At 41.4% G+C, this 13939-nt stretch overlaps 1 protein-coding gene across 1 annotated transcript in view; it reads right to left on the bottom strand.

The window, feature by feature from the left end:
• Positions 1 to 5962, bottom strand: part of KLKB1 (kallikrein B1) — a 30327-nt gene extending 24365 nt beyond the window's left edge. Inside the window, exons 1-2 of the mRNA XM_002709334.6 lie at positions 5884 to 5962; positions 4835 to 4893 (exon numbers count right to left, since the gene is read on the bottom strand). Coding sequence (XP_002709380.2) covers positions 4835 to 4892 — 58 coding nt within the window. The 5' untranslated portion in view covers position 4893; positions 5884 to 5962. The remainder of the gene's footprint in view (positions 1 to 4834; positions 4894 to 5883) is intronic.
• Positions 5963 to 13939: the final 7977 nt, after the last annotated feature.

Genomic DNA, 13939 nt, shown 5'->3' with positions numbered 1-13939 from the left:
ATTGACTTGCCCGAGATCCGCACAGCTGATGAATGACCTGGGACATAAAGCCAGCACTTCTGATTTCCAGTCATTTCCCCCTTTCTATGATGTAGTGTTAAATATGGATCCTCAGCTCAGCTCAAGTCAAGAAAATGGACAGTTACTGCATATTTACTTCTTTTTACAAGCTCATTTGTATAGATGGTGTAAGCAAATGCATGCATAGACAAAATTGAAAATAAATTTAGAATTATTTGCTGATTGGAATTAATCACAGCTCCAAAGAACCCTTGAAACCCACCTATTATTAGAAAATTAAGTGTCTGGCTTTAGTAGATAATTTAGGTTTACCATGAAAGACATTATTTCAAAGTCCAAAGTCCACTTAATAAGCCTTCCAGCTCAGGTAGCATGTTTGTTTTAGTCAACGGTCTGCTAACCACAAAGTATTCCGGTGACACACTTGTTTATCCCTTGGGACAGTAGGCACTCATTTAAGTAGTATGTATTTTTTAATTTCCTTCAGAGATTGTGCAGCTTAGACAATATGTATTTCATTAAGCGCTGAAGATGAACATTTTCTCTGCTTCTCTGGGGGTTCTGACCCTGAACTCCATTATGAAAACTCAGCAAGATTGCTACTCTTTCGCCCAGAAGTGTAGCTAAAATGACTACCTCTTTAGGTAGCATTTATATTTAGAAAGAGCACAGATCTCTTCAGATGGAAACTTCTGGGAATACAAACTCTCAAGTGTCTATACCTAGATTTCATAGATGCAGAAAACAGTGAGTAATTGGTCCAGTGGCAACATTAGTTATAAAGAGCCCATTTTTAGACAATGGATTTTTTTTGTCATTCATAAGTATCAAGATTCTTCCTGCCCATGCCAGTGCACATGCAGGGACACAAGAATGCCAGTGTCATTCTGTGATCCAGCCTTTGTGAACTGCCATGTGAGTCAGACAGTGAAAGGGAAGTACATCAGCTTCTTAGCTTAATGGAAGCAAAGTTATATTAGATGTTCTCACTTGACCTCCTAAGTTGGTAATGTCAATAATGGCAGTGATAGTCTAGTTTGTGTTATTTTTAGAGAGTGCATAAAGCACTGTTACATGTTAAATCATAAAACCCATAGCTTGCAAAGCTATCACATGGGCCTCCATGCCCATGCACTTTGGGCAAGTTATTCAACCTTCTTTGTAAAAATTACACAAGCAGTAAGGAGAAGAAAATCAAGGGCTGGTATTGCAGTGTCCTGGGTTAAGCTGCCATTTGCATCAGCATTCTATGTCGGAGTGCCAGCCTGAGTCCCAGCTGCTCTACTTTGAATCCAGCTTCCTGCTAATGTGCCTGGGAAGGTAGCAGATGGCCTAATTATATGGTTTCCAGCCACCCATGTGGGAGACTAGGATGGAATTCCTGGATCCTGGTTTTGGCCTGGCCTAGGCCTGGTCGTTGCAGGCAGTTGGTGAGTGAAATGGCAGATGGATTATTTCTGTTTGTCTTTCTACCTCTGTCACTCTTTCAAATAAATAAATTAATTAATTAAAATTAATCTTTAAGAAAATAAGGAGAATAAAATCACTATAATTTTTAAAGAAAAAAGAATCTAAGCAGTGAGAAATCTTATATACACAAATAGGTATAGAAGAAACTTTGTTATTATAGTGACACTAAATTTTTAAACTCTTTCTCTGAACTGTCAAAAATCACATAATGATCTAATACTGAGTTCTGTCAACTCTATACTACATTAGGTCTCTTCCAACTTTGTTGAAAGTAAATAATTAGAAACAAAACAACTTAGTTAACAAATATGAAGAGATAAATTATAAAAGAAATATAAGTGACTAGTATGTATATAAGATATAGTAAGAATCACAAATGCAGGAGCCAGTACTGTGGTGTTGTGGGTAAAGCCATCATCTGCAGTGCCTGCATCTCACACGGGTGCTGGTTCAAGTCCCAGCTGCTCCAGTTCTGATCCACCTCTCTGCTTACAGTCTGGGGAAGCAGCAGAAGATGGTGCAAGTGCTTGGACCCCTGCACCCATATGGGAGAGCTAGACTGGAGCCCAGCTCTGACCATGGCAGCCATTTGGGGAGTGAGCCAGCAGATGGAAGACCTCTCTTGCTGCCTCAGCCTCTGCCTCTCTGTAACTCTGCCTTTCAAATAAATAAATAAATCTTTAAAAAAAAAAGAATCAAAAATACAGGTGATTTAATGCAACTAAATGCCATTTTTTCCACAAAATCAGTAAAAAAGCCTAAATCATGTAGTGACTTTGGTTATAAATGATAGAAAATGCAATTCAGAATTGCTTTAGTACAAATGGAATTTACTGATACAGAAACCAAAAATGTGATAGTGGTTTTGGCTTCAGGAATAACTGAACATTGTGATCAATCGATAGCATCAGTTTACAATTTTCTCCATCCGTTTGTTCTGTTGCCTGGTGTTGCCATTGGTATCAGGTTCCACAAAGTAGCAAGATAGTACCAGCAGTCAGGCCTTTGCAATCTCTTATATTTCAAGTCAATTTGGGGGTGGGGAAGAAAACTTGAGTCTTATTTCCGGAGTCTAAGCAAAAGCCTGATTGTAAGATTTTGGCTCTCATTGGGCCCTTAAACCAGCATGATGTGTAAACTTCCTGCTTTGAGTCTGACTGGGTCACAGGCTCCATCATCAGATGCCACATCACCAGAATTACATGGATGAAAACTGGGAGACAGCAGATCCTCAAAAATAAGTAAGGATCATATCTCTGGGTAGGTGAATATATGCAAGGCCAGGAAGTAGCATTAGCTCTTAGAGCTGACCCATGTAGGATAAATGAGCACTCTCATAGACTGACAGAAAAGTTCAAGTAGGAAAACTTCCTGGAAAATAATTTCATTATGTATGTCACAAAACCTTCCAAACCATTCACATCTATGTATTTAGTATTTTCACTTCTGAAATCATTCTACAGAAATAATTGAATATGTGTGCAAAAATGCACATACCAAGTTATCATTAAAAAGTAAGAGCAAAAACTCTAAAAAATATAATGCATATTTATTCACATTAAAAGATGGTTGTAAATGGAAATCATTTCCAATTAAGTATCTGTAGTTAACAGCTTTGTAAAATTTATAAATAAATCCATGTAGAAAAATATCTAAGACCAAAGAAATCTGAAGGACTAAACAGATGATTTAATTATTTATTTCAAAGTCCACAGGACAAAGAGAGAGGGAGAGACAGAGACATCTTCCATCTGTCAGTTCACTTCCCCAAATGGCCACAGTGGCAGGGGCTTGGCCAGTAGCTGGAGCTTTATCTGGGTCTCCCACTTGTGTGGCAGGGACCCAAATCCTTGGGTCATCTTCCACTACCTTTCCCAGGCCATTAGCAGGGAGCTGGGTAGGAAGTAGAGCAGCCGGGACATGGACCAGTGCCCATATGGGATGCTGGCATTTCAGGCAGTGGCTTTATCTGCTATGCCACAGCACCAGCCTACTAAACAGACGACTTTTAACAGTGTCTGTTTCTACATTTTAGGACTGCCTGTGATATATACTTCTCCATTTCTTCTTATTTACTCCTCTGATTTTCCTAGAATGATTTATTTGGAGAGAAGAGGAAAAACCTGAAGTGACCATGGGCCATAGCATCTCTTTCCCAGTCTTGAATGGATTTGTCAATAGTATTGATGGTGGCTCAGATAGGTAATTGGGTTTGAGGGAACAGATGGAGGGGCGTAGTGATTTGGGTGGGGTGGAAGACAAGCTCTTTCCTGGAGGAATTTTATTTCTTTACAAATGTAAACCTTACACACAGGTGTTGTGTTTTTCCTTAGTCATATATCTGAGAGGTGAGTAGAGAACCATTGTGGTGTAGACATCTGAAGTTGACATGATTCAGAATCCACCACTAGGGCTGCCACTGTGGTGCAGCAGATTCGGCTGCTGCCCGTGATTCTGGCACCCAACGTGGGCTCCAGTTGGAGGCCCAGCCGCTTCCCATCCAGCTGCCTGCTAACACACTGGGAAAGCAGCAGAACATGGCGTCAGTGCTTGAGCCCCTGCCACCGCAGGGGAGGTCCTGATGATGTTCCAGGCTCCTGGCATCTGCCTGGCCCAGCCCTGGCTGTGACAGCCATCTGGGATGTGAACTAGCAGATGGAAGATCAAGCTCGTTCTTTCCACCCCCATCTCTATAACTCTGCCTTTCAAATAAAAATAAGTAAGTTTTTAAAAAATCCATCCCCAGTAGTAGCACAGAGAAAACTCCACTCTACAATGGCTAATGAAAAACAGTGAATCATTCTAATTCTCTGAAAATTAATGGAGTGAATAGAGAAAGAAACAAGATGAAAGCCTGCTATTGCAAATGATTCACATTGAACTACTCAGAAAAATGGTCTACTAAGTTAAAGTTAAACTAGGTACTTTGATTTCTGAAATGGTTCCCTAGGAGAGTGAAAAAATCCATAACATGTACCTATCAGATACTTCGATTGCATCCTGACACCACCAAATGCCTGGCGTTCTTTAGAATTTTCAGGCAAAGTTTGCTTTTTAACATTGATGATATAAATAGAGGGCTGATTATTTTGAAATCTGCTTTGTAGAAAGTTGTGTCCAAACAGACATTTCTGTTTTCATGTGCCCTGAGACCTCATCACTCCGGGGCTCCCCCCGACTCTGCCGTGTGTTTCCAGGGCAATACATCTAGCAAGTGGTCCTTGCCACCAGACGTTGAAAGGATACTTGTCCTGAACAATCTTGGAAGCTTTCTCCAGGGGTGGTGTGTCTTGCTTCTCCTCCCCAATCCCTTCATTTTGTGCCTTGTAAATAATCCACTTACCACAGGAAACTGTAGTAAACAGGCAAACGAAATAAGCTGCCTGCCTGAATGGAATCATCCTAAAAAAGAAAACAATGCATATGTAACTGTGCTGACTTTAGAACATATTTAAAATGTATTTAACATGACCCTTAATTTACCGTGACATAGATTTTTCTCATAAATGTCTGAATTACAAATCAAAGCATACGATCACCACTATAAAGAAAAGGGGGAGGGCTGGTACATTTGTGTATCTAGGGACTTGGAAAATGTATTATTTCCAAGAAACAAATTAAGACCACTAGAGGACTATGGTTTTTATTGTTTATTTGCCACATCTATTGCTAGTAATCTTGGAGGGGTAATTGGGAGAGAAGAATTAAACAGCTATGAAACGTCCTGACTTAAGAAAAAGAAAATCATTGTAAATGGTAATAACACACCTGTCCCAGCCGGCGCCGCGGCTCACTAGGCTAATCCTCCGCCTTGCGGCGCCGGCACACCAGGTTCTAGTCCCGGTCGGGGCACCAGATTCTGTCCCGGTTGCCCCTCTTCCAGGCCAGCTCTCTGCTGTGGCCAGGGAGTACAGTGGAGGATGGCCCAAGTACTTAGGCCCTGCACCCCATGGGAGACCAGGATAAGTACCTGGCTCCTGCCATCGGATCAGTGCGGTGCGCCGGCTACAGCGCACCGGCCACGGGGGCCATTGGAGGGTGAACCAACGGCAAAAGGAAGACCTTTCTCTCTGTCTCTCTCTCTCACTCTCCACTCTGCCTGTCAAACACACACACACACACACACACACACACACACACACCTGTCCCTAATCCCACAAACCTCTGAAAATACTCAAGCCCACTTAAAAATTTTAAACCAATCACATATTATCTTTGATCTAAAAATATTTCACATTTAAACATTCCCATGTACAAGAATACCATTTCCTTCTAGACTTTCTAAATACCCAGGAAAATGGAGCATAAGCTGATAGCTTCTTCTTAAAGTAAAAACTATACCTTAAAAACCCCCACTTTATTTGGAAGCTGAGAATGATAGAAATTTGCTACCTGAAAGCACAATTGCTTCTGTGGTTCTGGAGAAGAGGGAGTCTCTTGTCACTTAAAAATGAGCAGTTCTCAAGCCCTCCTAATGTGGCATTGCAGGCACTATTTACTTGTCTCCAATATTGACTTTAGGTTTCTGCCAACAGTTTCAGCTTTCTGTCCTGTCAACATATTCCACGATCATCCTATTCCTGGGTTCAGCTGTTTGATGTATTAACTATTTCATGAAGGGAAGTCAGTAAGGTGATGGAATAGGAGTTTTCAGTATTCATCCTCTTGCCAAACAACTATCACATGGCCTGGAAAAGCAGTGGAAGATGGTCCAAGCGCTTGGACCCTGCACCCATGTGGGAGACCCAGAGGAAGCTCCTGGCTCCTGGCTTTGGATCAGTGCAGCTCTGGCCATTGTGCCCAACTGGGGAGTGAACCAGTGGATGGAGGACCATTGTCTCTATCTTTTCCTCTCTCTGACCGCAACTCTGCCTCTAAAATAAATAAATAAAATCTTTAATAAAAAGAAAAGCTAAGGAATCCAGGCAAGAGGTTATAGTACCTGCTTAGAGCATAAAAATGTGAAAAGATACATTAAAGAGTATAGGAAGAACATTTTCACATTACCTGCATCATCTTGTCCCTGAGCCTGGAAAACACAGTTTGGAGAGAATTACCCTATGCAAAGGGAAAGGAGAGTAACACGAGCACCAAACTTCACCACAGACCCCAGTACCAGGGCTGACCCAATCTCCAGGTTGTCTCCTGCAGATCCAGCCTCCAGGGCCACACTAGTGCCAGAACAGCCCCTGGGGCTCCAAGTTCAGGTCACCTCCAGATTGGACTTGCCTATGGGATTCTAGGCTCCAGGATGGTCTCCACAAACCCAGAATTTAGTCCTGCCCCAACCCCAAACTGGCCCCCCATAATTCTAAACTCTAGGATGCACCTGAAGAATCAGGTCCCCAGGACTTCCCAGGACCATGCCAAATTCCATGGTCCTGTGTTCTAGCCAGCCCCATTTGGGCAGAGGTGCTAGGCCCACCATGACGGGCCCCAGTGCCAGGACAGCCTCCATGGATTCAGGAAATGCCTCCTTTCTGTGAATTTAGGTGCCAAGCAACTCCAGTGTCAGGCTAACCCCAGTACATTCAGGCTCAAAATCTGTCCCAGTACCAAGTTATTCCCCAAAGGTTTAGGCTTCAAGCAAATCTTTACACGCAAGATCCAGGGGGCCCCACTGAACCCAGGCCTTCCCCTCTCGCTCCACTGATCCAGCCCATCCTAATGAACCCTGGCACCAGGCTGACGCACACAAACCTAAGATCCAGACTCACCCCTGATGACCCAGGCAACAGAGCAGCCCCTGTGAACTCGGGTGCACCCATCCACTGACCCAGGAACCAGACCAGGATGCCCAAGGACTCCAGCAACAATTTTGCCCATGGGTCCTATGTGATGGCAGGCACCAAAACCCTTAATGGACAGGATGATGAATGGTTTCCTCTGCTGAAGGCAGTCTGTGAAGAGTGGACTGAATACCTACTTCTTCAAATTCACAAGCCAAGCACAAGGCCACGAGAATCATAAACCAACAGAGGGGCATGACAGCACTGAAGGAACAGAATAAAGTAACTGGCCCTGAAGAAATGCAATGTACAAACTGTCTGACGAAGAATTTGAAATAACTGTTTTAAAGGAGATTAATGAGTTACAAGGGAATATAGAGAGACAACTAAACAAAAACAAGAAAATAACAAATGGACAACATGAGAATGACAATAAAGAGATGGAACCCCTAAAAAAGAACCAAATAGGAATTCTGGAACTGAAGATCACAGGACCAAATCAAGAAATTACATAGAGCTTCAAGTAAATTCAATACAACAGAAGAAACAATCAGGAACATCTGAAACAAGCCATTTGAAATAACCCACTTAGAGAAACAAAAAGAAGCAAGCAAGCCTATAGGACTTATAGAACCCTATCAAGAAAGCCTTTATGCCTTATGAGAGTACTAGAGAAAAGAGAAAGGCTTAGCAAAGTAATTACAGAAATAACTTCAGTGAACTTCCCAAATCTGGGGAGGGAAATGAACATTCGGGTTTATGAAGCCTAAAGAACCCTGTATAGATTAAATAGAAAGGGATCTTTTACCAAGACACATTATCATCACCTTCTCCAAAGTTAGAGCAAATTTTGAAAGTAGCAAGAGGAAGGCAACTTGTTGTGTGGAATGGAGTTGTAATAAGATTATCAGATTTCTTAGCAGAAATCTTTTGGGTTGATATAAAAAACTGTCAACCAGGAGTATTTTACTTGGTGAATTTGCCTTCAGAAAGGAGGGAGAGATAATGACTTTTCCAGACAAATATAAACTATGGGGGTTCATCATCACTAAACCTGCCTTACAAAAACTGCTGAAAGAAGTTCACAAAGTTGGAATGAAAGGATGCTAACTAACAACATGAAAGCACATGAAAAAGTTAAAACATTGTAAGAATATAGTCATATTCAGGGTACTCTAATACCATAATGTACAAAAATCACTTCTAACTCTAGTATAAAAGTTAAACTACCAAAGTATTAAAAATAACCATAGCTATAAAAATCCATTAATGGATACATTATATACAAAATGTAAATTATAACATAAAATGATGATTATAAAATATTTTTAAGGTTCACGATAACCTTTAAGAAAAACATACAGTAGACTTCAGGAATAAATCAATGCAGGAATAATCTCTGAACATCAGGAGAGGGTGAAAATGACTGGCCCTCATTTCCTGTGTTCCAGTCCATGGGAACGAGCACTCATGCTCTAAAGAATAATTTCATTTGAACAAATTATAATGTTCTTTTCTCTCAAAATTTCAGAAATAAAGCAAAACAAAACATGGGACCAAACAAAGGGGAGCTGTTCTTCAAAGAGACTTTATGTCTCCCTCCAAGTTTTTTTTATAACAATCCTGCAACCTGGTTGTTAAGAGAAATTCCAACTTCATCCAAATGTATTATTTAACTGGAATCCTTTGGTCACTATCTATTATTGGCTTGATTGTCACTCCTCTTCTTATCTGACCTCAACCAATGAAATGCAAATATCATCAGAATAGAAAACTATGTTACAATGCATAACTCAGGAGGAAAAAATCCTGCTTCACATTAGGATCACAAAATGCCTGCACATGTTTCCATTTTTAAAAATGTGCATAACATTCCCAGTTATTTAGTGCTAGTCAGCTTAAATCTCATCCATCTAATAGATTTTTCCATCAGATCTGCCTACAGGCACACCTGAACAGGGGTTGTATAGGGACAACTCCTCCCAGGGGGGTTACTTCAGCAAATGGTGTCTGTGTCTTCCTATAACCCAACCAATGAATCCTAAAATATTAAACTTTTAGATATATAAAAAACTTGGTTGATGTTTAGGTCCTCCTCCAACCCAACCCAGGAAATGTGATACATCACGGTTGAGGAACTATAGTTCAAAAAAAATCTGGCTCAACACTTCCTTTTGTAAATAAACTTTTCTTGGAATACAGTCACATTCATTCATGCATTGCCTATACCTACATTCATCTTTTTTTAATTTTTTAATTTTTATTTATTTATTTATTTTTTAACTTTTATTTAATGAATATAAATTTCCAAAGTACAGAATATGGATTACAATGGCTTCCCCCCCATAACGTCCCTCCAACCCGCAACCCTCCCCTTATCCACTCCCTCTCCCCTTCCATTCACATCAAGATTCATTTTCTATTCTCTTTATTTATTTATTTTTACAGGCAGAGTGGACAGTGAGAGAGAGAGAGAGAGAGAGAGAGAGAGAGAAAGGTCTTCCTTTGCCATTGGTTCACCCTCCAATGGCCGCCGCCGCTGGCGCACTGCGGCCGGCGCACCGCGCTGATCCGATGGCAGGAGCCAGGTGCTTCTCCTGGTCTCCCATGGGGTGCAGGGCCCAAGGACTTGGGCCATCCTCCACTGTACTCCCTGGCCACAGCAGAGAGCTGGCCTGGAAGAGGGGCAACCGGGACAGAATCCAGCGCCCGGACCGGGACTAGAACCCGGTATGCCGGCGCCGCTAGGTGGAGGATTAGCCTAGTGAGCCGCGGCGCTGGCTCCTACATTCATCTTACAACTAGAGGTGAAAACTTGTGACAGATACAGTATAACCTACAAAGACAAAAAATATTTAGTATCTGGCCCTTTACAGATGAAGTTGGCTGAAACCGCATGATAGCATTTTGTCATAGAGTGTAGCGTTCCCTATTGGGATTATTCAACTGGAAAGAAACATTATGGTTTTTCAGGCAGCCTGGATCCTGCTCAGGAAGCTCTATTTTATTTTTAAGAAAGAGCCTTCCTATATATTGAAATACACCTCCTTACAACTACTATACCCCCACAGAATAATTTACTTCTCTTTTTGTGCTTTTTAAAATATTTAAAGACCTTAATCACTTGCCCACTAAATCTTCTTTGTTTTTTTATTCAAAATTACAATACATCATTCTAACAAGTGAATTAGATTTTGTGCAAGTTGATTCATAAATAAATATTTTATGTAAATTACTGGAATGCTGAACTGTATTTGTTAAAAATGTAGAATAATGGTGCCAATAAAATATTTTCTGGCTGTAATGAAATAGCATCTATAAATATGCATGTAGCACTGATTTTAAATTCAGGATATCAACTGGTACACCAGCAATCAACAAAAGAGAACCCCTGCTTTATGCAGCAGAAGAGACTTTTAATTTTGGATCCCATCTGTTACCAGACTCAACAGTAAACAAGATGGCTGGGACAAAAGTAGCTGCCTTCAAATCACAGCAGAAATCCTCAGAGGGTGTTTGTTTCCCTAGATTATAAATTTTAACCTACTTAGGTATTCTTCTGGGTTTAGTTTAAATTTTTCTCATGCTGAAACATAAGCTATTTTCTAGTAATACAATATATAAAACTAAAATTTGTTTGTGGATTCAGGAGAAGCAAATCAGAATTAAGTGGAAAAGATACAAATGGCAGACAGAATTCTAAATTGTTCTCCCAAACTTCCTAATCCTAGAGACTGAATGCAATGAGCTATCAGGTCTGTTGTGATTTTATTACTTGGCAAAAGCAATTTTGAAGATGTAATTAAGATTACTAAACAGCTGACTTCAGGCCAATCAGCATTGTTAGCACAAGAACCCTGTAAATGCAGAGTTCTCTGCAATCCGCTGCTCAGAGAGACCCGACGGCAGGACTCTCCCTGGTGCTGGCTTTGGGATGGAGAAGGCTGTGGGCAAGGACCTGAGAGCGACCTCTGGCCGAGTCACGAAGAAAATGAGGCTTTCAGTCCCACAACCACAAACACAAACAAACAAACTGAACGTTTCCAGCAAACTCAGTGAGCTTGAGAGAGAATTCTCCAGAGCTCAGACTTCTCTGCTCCAAGTCCTCTTTCTCCCTTGTCCTCAGCACTCTTGTCCGAGATGGTGCGCGAGACTCACTTCAGCCAGACCTCTGTTCAAACGTCATCTCCTCGTAGACACCATCCTGGATCCTCTCATCTAAAATGGATCTTCCCTCGCTCCTGCCTCTTTATGATGCTTTATTTTTCTTCAGAGCAGTCATCACTACCTGGCATTCTATCACCTCTTTGCTTATTTCTCTATTGTGTTTCTGCTGCCCGCTGTCACCATGTCCTGCTGTTGGGATTAGAACCTCAGTCTGCTCTTTCACCACTACCATGAGTAGTATTTGGCAGACATTTTTTGAATGAAAGAGTAAAATGATGAATAAAGAAATACATGAACAAAAAAATTAAATCATTAAAAAAAAAGACTCAAGATGGTGTGGTCCCTTTATGCACAGTTGTACGCCATCTAATTTACATATCACAGTCACAGTCATACGTGTAGGCCACGTTTAGCTGTTGGTCTTAAATGAATTGAAAATGATTATTGTACCAGTCACCAGTGTGATCTTAACTTTGCTGAATGTTCTTATGTTGTTGTTAAAACTGTTATTACAGCAGACCATTGCTTCAGACACCTGCATCCCATAACAGAGTGCGAGTTCAAGTCTAGCTACTCTGCTTTTCACCCACCTTCCTGCTAATAATGCACCTGGGAGCCAGCAGAAGATGGAATTGGGTTCCTGTCACCTACATGGGAGATCCAGATGGAGTTCCTGGCTTTTGCTTTTGTCCTGGCTTTGAAGGCATTTGGGGAGTGAACCAGTACATGAAAGACATCTCCTTTCTCTTTGTCTTTCTCCCCCTATCTCTGTCTCAAATAAATAAAATAAAGCTTTTTAACATTTATTTATTTGAAAGGCAGAAACAGAGAGGGAAAGAGAGAGAGAAAGAGAGACAAAGAGAAAATATGATGGAAGAAGTGAGAAAGTGCCAAAATATATCTCCTAGAATCAAAAAGACAGGCATGGGAAGTTAAAGGCTGGAGTTAATTTAGAAACTGAATTGGGCCCAAGAGTCCCAAAAAAGTATCCATATTTTGAACTTCTGGATAAGAAAATGAGGGGCAAGATCCATGAGTCCAATGTTAGTAAATACCTTGAATGATAAGAAATTTGTCCCTGAAATTTAGAATACAGCCAGCCAGAAAGAAAATCTGAACCAGTTTAGCTAGAATAGAACCAATTTAGCTAGAGAAAGAAAAAGATGAGTAATTACTCTGGAGATTCATTAGGGTAGAACTAAGAAACAAGACTGTTATGTTGTGTTCTAAAATGAAGACTGGGCCCTTAATTTTTCTACTGGATAGAAGAAACAAAAGCCCTTTGTTTTCTCAAGTTTCACAGATAAATGTATGTCATGTGCTGCTAATCCAGCCTAGAGGTGAATTATTGGGTGCTATAAGTAAAATAGAGTAAAGAGCTAAAATCATGTTCAAAGAATGGGGCCCCTTTCTTCATCCTGCGGCTGACCTTATAAACACTAAGTTGCTTTAGGTTGTTAGTAAAAGACAATCATCTTGGCCGGCGCCGCGCCTCACTAGGCTAATCCTCCGCCTTGCGGCGCTGGCACACCAGGTTCTAGTCCCGGTTGGGGCGCCGGATTCTGTCCCGGTTGCTCCTCTTCCAGTCCAGCTCTCTGCTGTGGCCTGGGAAGGCAGTGGAGGATGGCCCAAGTGCATGGAAGACCAGGAGAAGCACCTGGCTCCTGCCTTCGGATCAGCGCGGTGCGCTGGCTGCAGTGGCCATTGTGGGGTGAACCAGCGGAAAAGGAAGACCTTTCTCTCTGTCTCTCTCTTTCACTGTCCACTCTGCCTGTCAATTAAAAAAAAAAAAAAAAAAAAGACAATCACCTTCAGCAAAGCAGTGGAGCCGAATCACTGAACAGTGGTCGGGGAAAACCTGCAGCTGGGCCTCAGCATCACAGGGAATACATCTGGACTTCTTCAGGATTCCATGTCTTCTCTGTTCTGCTTCTCTCCATATCACCTTCACTCCATCTTCCAGCAGCTGCTCCTGAGGTTCCATGGTTGATTCACACTGACCCTCACAACCTGAAGTTCCTTCCAAAGGAGACAGACAATTCCATTTCTTCACTTCCAACTGGGAATACCCATGGAGGTTTGAATTTGCTTGGGTCAGTCCACTCAGACTGCGAAAGTGGAGCCAACTAAGACTCGACAGTTCTAAGTAAAACCACATACATAGGGTGTCAGTGCACCACCTGCTCCAAGTAAAATCACATGCATAGGGTGTCAGGAAGCAAAGGGACAAGGGGAAAGAAGGGCAGCATTTATTGAAGGGTAATTCCCCAAACAAGGAGGATGCTGTTGCCATAAAAAGGGGAGTTTCCAGCCAAACTAAAAAATTCTAAATGCACCTATCTGGCATCTCATTAGATGATGGAAAGAAAGACATTTTGATCTTTCAGTTACATTCCATGGTAAGGAAAAAATAAAGATTATCTTTTTGTGATCATCATTTCTTAACTATGAGATAAGTCAGCTGGTCTAGATACTGACATTCCTCAGCTGGCTGACAACCGATAAAGTCCCAATTCCAAAGTGCACCATCTGCCTCCATGGCCCCAGTGATA

This window comes from Oryctolagus cuniculus, chromosome 2 (genome assembly GCF_051225735.1).
Source record: "Oryctolagus cuniculus isolate XC-2025 breed Fujian yellow rabbit chromosome 2, ASM5122573v1, whole genome shotgun sequence".
Lineage (NCBI taxonomy): Eukaryota > Metazoa > Chordata > Mammalia > Lagomorpha > Leporidae > Oryctolagus > Oryctolagus cuniculus.
This window is presented reverse-complemented; position numbering and strand designations above follow the sequence as displayed.